The 8,120-nt window shown below is 41.4% G+C and overlaps 1 protein-coding gene across 4 annotated transcripts in view; it reads right to left on the reverse strand.

The window, feature by feature from the left end:
• Nek7 (NIMA related kinase 7) overlaps positions 1–8,120 on the reverse strand; it is a 135,991-nt gene that overhangs the window by 70,816 nt on the left and 57,055 nt on the right. For all 4 annotated transcript variants that reach the window (XM_031384090.1, XM_031384093.1, XM_031384092.1 and 1 more), the window contains exon 2: positions 6,090–6,172. In XM_031384090.1, coding sequence (XP_031239950.1) covers positions 6,090–6,146 — 57 coding nt within the window. In that variant the 5' untranslated portion in view covers positions 6,147–6,172. The remainder of the gene's footprint in view (positions 1–6,089; positions 6,173–8,120) is intronic.

An 8,120-nucleotide genomic window follows, 5' to 3' on the forward strand; every position in this document is an offset into this window, starting at 1 on the left:
ACACATTGGTCTTATCCTTACTCACACCGCTCTGAAGGACTTCAAACTCCAAGAGAGCAGACAAGAGAATCTCAACCTCGAGAACTCTACCCTTCTCAAAGCATGTCCTTTGAAATGTGAGAGATGCTCACTCCTAAGTATGGAAACATGTTAGCAATCTAAAATCAAAGAGAGCTCAATCGCATTTTAAATATGCTGAAATTCTTAATATCGTATTGCTGAATAAAGTTAAGTCTAAGCACTGAAACCCACCTAATGTAACACTTTGGTACATACTGAACTGAAGAGGTTAAAACTTTCCATTAGAGATAATTGTCCGTGCAATGAGCACTTGTTAATTACCTATCGTCTATCATTCATTAATATAAAATATGATATATAATGAAAACAATCCAGGCCTTACCAAGCCTGTAATTCCAGCTATGTGGCAGGCTGAGGCAGGAGATTTTTGAAATTCAAGACATGCCTGTACTATAGAGTGAGGTGAAGGCCAGCCTGGGCTGGTTAGTGAATGCCTGTCTCTGAATGAAAAATTCATAAAGGACTAGCCCTGTAACACCGTAATTCAGTGTTTCCCAAGCATATGCAAGACCCTTGATTCAATCCCTAGCCCAAGGGTGGAGTTTAAGAGCTAAGACAGGACAAGAACTGTGTGTGTGTGTGTGTGTGTGTATGTGTGTGTGTGTGTAAAACAAGCATACTATCTTTCTCACAATGATCTTTTTAGTCTTATAAATTATCTAGGTCCTCTCCTATGATACTTTACCTAGAGCCTCTATCATAATACCATAGTTTGACAGTAATATAAAATATAAGGAGCCACGCTCACTAGATCCCACCAGCGAGTACATATCCTTGACAAACCACCTGATTGATGGCAATGGCTGAGATGCACTAGAGAAGTCACAGGTGACCAGATGGCACAGATCTTCAAAGTCATATACACGTGAACTTACTCCGAATCACAGAAGTCAGGCGGAATATAACAATGTGCAGTTTTAAAAATGGATTCTTACCGGACAGAAGCAACTAGAAGGAGTGAAGTGCCTATACTCTGGAAAGGTCATAGTTGTAAACACAAAAACATTAAATATGGAGAATGTAAGAAGTTGGATATATAATTCAGGAAATTCTGAAGATAATTATGTAATATATAATATATAAAACATTATTTAGAGATGATATTTGAAAGGAAAAAAGATGGGCTGATATGGAACCAAGTTTGTATTTGTTCAAAAAAAATTTGATTAGCTACTATGTATACCACAAAACTAATAACACAATCTGAAAAAAATAAAAAATAAAAAAGAGCAAAGTTAATAATGATAAAACAATAGATTTTATAGAAAAAAATACGCCAACAAAATTATATTATATGGTAAGGAAGGTTCAGTTTTCACTTCATACTTAAAGAAGGTCACACACACACTACAAATATATATATATGTATATATATGTATGTATATATACATACACACATATATATGAAAATGATGGATGAGCAAATGAGAAATTACATCTTAGACAAGCACAACTTTATGCTGGCTATTGAAAGCTGTGCTGGAAGAGATGGACAAGGACAGGTAGCAAGACCATTGAGGGAGCTATCACAGACCACTGAGGGAGCTATCACAGACCCCCGAGGGAGCTATCACAATGCAACAAGAGCCTCTGACCAGGTGGAGGGAATGAGAGTAGTAAGAAATCTCCCCGTTCTAAAAATGTTTTAGATATATAGCTAGGGGTGCCTGATAAATCAGACATAATGAATGAAAAGAGAAGAAGCCAGGGATGTTCCAGCCTCAGTTGCAAGAAGGATGGACTGGTTTCAGAAAATGAGGGGTAGGTAGGTAGTAGGACTAGCTTGAGATCACTGTGGTTATGGCGGACAGTCCCACATTGGGAAGACTGTTGGACATATGAACTTGGGAAAAGCAGAATTCCTGGTCCAGATGACTCTGAGAGCCATGAAAGTGAAATTTAAGATGGACTAGTAGAGCCTAGGTAATGAATACAAATGGGCAAAGAAGAGATATAAGAACTAAGCCTTAGGAAATCCACTACTAAGATGGTTGATGGTGAGGAGACGAAAGGCAAAGGGAGACCAGTGAGACCAGAAGAAAAAACAGAAGGATGGAAGCCAGGAGAAGGAAGGGTTTCAAGGAATAGAGGAAGATCAATTATTTTCCAATGTAGATAGTAAGATGAGGCCCAAGTAGCTCACATGGTAAGAAGAGAAAGAGCCTTTAGAAACTGAAGAAAAGAAAGATGGAGATTTAGAACAAACATCACTTTCTAGTCTGAACTGAGTGGGGGATAATATAGGATCTGCCTCTCATGAGAATTCTGGCAGGTGAGGGCAGTTCAATAGGTTCATCCCGTAACTAGAGGCAGACGACTTCCTGAACACAGATTCTAGCTGAGAAATGTGTGATTTTTCAGGACCTGTCAGCTGAGAGTGAGGTCAGGGGATGATACATTTAGTATTGCAAGAAAGAAGAACAAGAAAGCGGGCTGCTTAGGAAGACAGGTAGAATCTTCCAGACTAAGTCTGTGACTAGAGAGAAGCCTCAGGCTTTACTGAAGGATTGGGCCACGATGCTCAATTATGGCCAACACAACTTTCCTCAAAACTGTCGTCATTGCTTAGTCACCCTGTGCCTATTCTATACTCATAAAACCTACATGACGTGAACACTTAGAAAAAGAGATATCACCTAAATTGCTCTAAAGACTTCCCAAAGTGTAAGCTCTATTCGGTGCCAATTACAAATACCTTCACAGCACGAATTTATCAAAGCAAGCAATGAACTGCTTGGGGAATAAAACTGACAGATAAACTAGAAAGAGAAGGAGGCGGTATGAGGATTGTGAGCAAAGACTTTTGCACACTGTGAGCCACCAGGGGGCTACCTTCCTCCTGCCCACTGTCTGTTAGCAGCTGACCTCCAGCATCCTGCTCACTTCATACATTCAAAATCCTAAGTGGATACTAGTTGGTGCTGCCAGGAAGCATAAAAGAACGGCTAGCTCAAGTTGTGGTTCAGAAGCCGACTCTAAAATAATGTCGTCATATTCTGCAAACTGTAAAAGTACGGGCTGTTTTTTTACATGCAGTTCTGGTGTATGTTCTTTCACAAATAGTCCAGCTATTACAATATTTCAAATTATAAAAAAAGCAGAAATCCCCATAGCTCAAGCCTCTGATCATTATTTAAATTAACATTCTTAGAAATTCTTAGAATTGCACTCTGCTTACTGTTATATAATTTTAGAATTAAAATATGCAAAATTATGCATATTTTATGCAACATCAAATCCTCCTCATTTAAAATCTAAAAATGAAATAGTCACAAACTGTCATAAACCTCTACTAAAATGTAAATATAAAATTCCACTGTTTAATAGTAATCTTTCATATTATTTTACTTTTTCTGTCCCCACTTTCTATACAGTCTGAATTAAAGGAGGAAAAGGAAAATCTACTGTCATAAAGAGGCTTAAGCAATGAAATTCAGAAGAATCAAATGACATGTGCATTCACTGCTCTCTAGATGGTAGTGCATACAACCAAGGGAGGAAGAATAGGAAAGCTAATAAAAAAATTGCTTCACAAGAGAGCAGCAGTAATGCAAAAACTAACCAAATAAAAATACATAGGTTCCATATTCTCAAGCTTAAACACAAAGGGCTTGATACTGTACTAAAAATGAGAGCACACATCCCAGGCTATGTGTGGGTTTCTAGGCACCTCTCAAGTAAGGAAGGGGAGAGCCATGCTCAGAACATACACTGCTCACCACTCCGTTGGAACTGGTGTCTGACACACAGAAGGCTGACTTCTTTAGGTTTCTGTTTGTGTCCACACTGCCATTAGCATTACAAAAATGAAGGAGTCACTGGGCTAACCATATGTTACCATATCACCCCCATTATTCAGACCAATGGTGTGGAACAAAACAAAGGAAGGTTGTCAACCCTAAGCCCAGCCTGTCCTTCCCTGTCTTTTAAAATGCTACGGAGAGCAGGAACATTTCTCAAAGACTTAATAAGCAATAACGCCTATAAGCTCTTGTCAGGTAATCTTTCTTTCTCTGTCTCACACCATCAGTCTGAAGGCAGAGAGGAGGAAAAGCAAGGCCCCTCCCTTCCCCCCATATGCCACAAGGCAGCCAAAGCCTGGGATGACACTTGCCTATTTCCAACAGGGAAAGTGGTCCACCCACACAGGAGCCACAGCAGGAGGCAGAAACCGAAAGGACCGGTGTGAAAAAGAAATGCAGAGCCTGCTCTATGATTTTGAAATTTAGACTGTGTGGCAGCCTAGTGTCTCATAAGAAAACGATTACTTTCATTTCTGCCTCCTACTGCCGCCCGACCTTTCTTGGTTGGCAAATCAGTAGGAGGCAAAAAAAAAAAAAAAGAAGTGATTTTTTTTTTTCTTTGAAGCACAGGGCCAGTCAAAACTGTGAACTTCAAAATCACAACATGAACTCCCTAATTTTTAGAGGTGTCCTTTTATTGTCTTTGCTAGGAACAGTGCAGTAATGGTGTCTCGGTGTCTCATCATGGGATGAGATGGCATTGAGCTAGGTACAGCTAATACCATTTGCTTAAAACAATCTTGATCATGTAACTTAAGACCATTACAAAGTTAAAGAGACTTGAGAAACCCAATCCTGAAAGCAAAAGTGTCCTTCCTCTAAACGGTTTTTCTCAATACTGAAAACTCAAGTACAAAGCACAAAGCAACACAACGTTAAAAAAAAAGTATTTTGAGAACAAATTAAACATGGTCCTTTTAAGGACATCCTGATTGGCTTCAACTCTGCAGCTGAGTCCCACTACACGTAAAAAATAAAGAACTCAACAGTGTTCAGAGCAATGTATCCTTTCCCACAAGGTTTTAGCTCATTAAGGAGATCTAGAGAAAAATGTCCATACGAGCAAACGAAACAAAGATAACTAAGATTCTGGAAACACCAGAACAGAGATGGAGATCAACCATCGAGTGTCGGGGAAGACCGGAAGATCGGACAGGCCCTAGGGCAGTGCTGGCGCTTTAGATGGTCCCGGAAGGATGGACCAGATGTTAAAAACTAGAGAGCAGGAAGGAGGGTAGAACATGGGTGTCTTCATGGACGCTGAAAAGACAGTTTTCTGTAGGCTGCATTTCTGAGCTGTGCTGCTGGGAGAAGCCAACAGAGGCACCGAAACAAATCAAACCACAGACTAAGCAAGTGTGGAGACCAATATGGGCGCCACACATGCTCGCCTTGAGAGTCAGTACGCACTGCACCCGGAAGTCTAAGGAGATATTGCCACAAACCCACTCCACTACAGATTTCACATTTAAGTCCTATGGCGTCTTCAACGCTGACAACATTTTGAGCAAAACCAAGGCAAGGCCAGTGGAGCGTAACTGAGACCCGCTGTAGAAGACCTCTCAGTACCAGGCTGAGACCCAGTCTGTGTAAAAGGCAGCAGAGACGATGAGGTGCCACCTCGGAAAGTGAAGCTTATGATTGCAACCATCCGTTGCATATGGGGTTTTGCGGGGCGCCTTAACAAAAAATGCAGAGAAACTCCAACTTGAATTTCAATAGTATGTACATATTGTTTTACAAAAAACGCCCTTTCTACTTCATTTTACAAAATATAAAGAATAACAATAAAAAAATATTTTCAGACAGAGAGATAGAGACAGAAAGAGAGAGACAGAGAGACAGAGACAGGGAGAGGGAGAGAGAGATTGACATTATGACGGAAGTCAAGGGCAGCTAGCCAGCCAAAGCAGAAGTGGGTACTAAATGCAGAGACACTTCCAAATCTTGCCCCCCCCGAACCCCCTCCAGCCTAGCAGTAACCCTCAAAGCTAAGAAATCAATGAGATGACCTCATAAGCTACAGCTGGCCTCCTGTCCTGCTCTAGATAAGGACCAAGCATTCGGAAGCTCGTAGAAGCCTGTAAATCTGACTACAACGTGGAAATTCAAAGTGAACATTTTTGCCGCTCCTTGACTGCAGCTGTGAATCTACTCCCACATATTTCACAGAGAGATCCACTTATCCCTGCTTAATTAAATTACCTGTGGCTGGAAATGAGGAACAGGTGGCCCTTGCATTCCTTGTGATTGTTCATCCATTCTGACTCAACTGGGACTTCAGGATTCTGCAAAACGGAAAGTTGAAATTTAAAGGACGCAGTCATTACCAATTCACACCACTTCCAAGGGCCTGACACATACATAGGAAATATGATAGAATCCTGCAATGCTTCCGAATGATTCACTAAGACACCCTCCGCTTCTATTGCTGACACCCACTAAACCCAAGCTCTGTTTAGCTCACATTATCATACACTCACACACCACTTCAACTTCTCCAGGCAAACAGATCAAGGACAGAAAGCCCATGCTTGAGAGAATACTAATAGCACGCAAAGCTCCCCAGACTCTGGCCTAACTCCTGACAACCCTAAATTGTACCTATTCTTTATATTCTAAAAATAGTGGTACATCTAATACTTTTATTCATTTATTTTAAATTTTACTTTAGAATACCCTTTAAGGAGTAGCACCAATATTCTGGATGTAGGTCATTTGCACTGCAAATCTGATCTTCAGCCACACGAGTTGTGGAAAATCTTCTCAATAGTAAACAGAAATTCATCATTTTAATGCAGTCAGACTACATAATCGGTCTTCTCTCCGATGAAGATTTTATAAGCTATTTATGAATTAGTTCCCTTATGTAAGTTCCCCTTTCTATTTATTCTTTAGTCTTCTGTATTTCAAATGCTATCTAGAACTATATTTATATAATAAAAGAAATTGACGGTCCTTATGGATACTGTACTGGCTGGTCTTGGGTGTCAACTTGACACAAGCTGGAGTTTTAACAGAGAAAGGAGCTTCAGTTGGGGAAGTGCCTCCATGAGATCCAGCTGTAAGGCATTTTCTCAATTAGTGAACAAGGAAGGAGGGCCACTTGTGGGTGGTGCCATCCCTGGGAAGCAAGCCAGTAAGGAACATCCCTCCATGGCCTCTGCATCAGCTCCTGCTTCCTAACCTGCTTAAGTTCCAGTCCTGACTTCCAAGCTGAATAAACCCTCTCCTCCCCATGTTTGTGCAGGAATAGAAGCCAGATACCCAACGGAAGTCTTTGAAAACAGTGCCCTTCACCTTGCCATAATGCTGCTCTCTCACCTTTGTCTTGTGCACAGTGACTGTGCACGGAGACACACAGTCAGCACTCTGTATTCACAGGGCTATGTAGGAATACATACAGACATATCGTGGCATTATTCCTTGAACAATATAGCAACATTACAGAACATTTATACCACATTAGATGAGGATTCTCACAGATAGTATTAGGGAAGATATGTGTAAACTACATAAAACTATATGATGGCTTGAAATACACAAGCCCTCATTTATATAAGGTTTATCAGAGCACCATCAGACTTTTGTACCCATGACAAATCAGAAGAGCCCTGGCCCTGGCCCTGGCCCTGGCCCTGGCCCTGGCCCTGGCCCTGGCCCTGGCCCTGGCCCTGGCCCTGGCCCTGACCCTGACCCTGACTCTAACCCTAACCCATCAGTACCAAAGGGACTATATCTGTTTTAGCTCCCCTTCCCTTTCTGTTGAGAGACCCATTTGTCTATACTTAAACCTCTTGTCGATAGGCATCTAAACTACAGAGTACTCTGTACAGAGTACTGCCATATGTAATACAAAAATACAGTACTAACTAGTAATGCCATACAATAAAATAACTGGGGGGAGGAGGGAGAGACAGTGTCTCTCTACACAGCCCTAGCTCACGCTCTCTCTCTCTCTCCTCTCCTCCCACTTGCTGTTAGAGCTCTGAGATTATGTGAGTTTTAGGAATCTGAATTCAGGTCTTCACACTTGTGCAGCCAGTGCTTTGCACACTTGACCTTCGCACACTTGGCCTTCACACACTTGGCCTTCGCACACTTGGCCTTCTCACACTTGGCCTTCTCACACTTGGCCTTCTCACACTTAGTCTTCTCACACTTAGCCTTCTCACACTTAGCTTTCTCACACTTGGCCTTCTCACACTTGGCCTTCTCACTTTAGCTTTCTCACTT

The sequence above is a fragment of the Mastomys coucha genome, unplaced genomic scaffold (assembly GCF_008632895.1).
Source record: "Mastomys coucha isolate ucsf_1 unplaced genomic scaffold, UCSF_Mcou_1 pScaffold1, whole genome shotgun sequence".
In the NCBI taxonomy this organism is placed as follows: domain Eukaryota; kingdom Metazoa; phylum Chordata; class Mammalia; order Rodentia; family Muridae; genus Mastomys; species Mastomys coucha.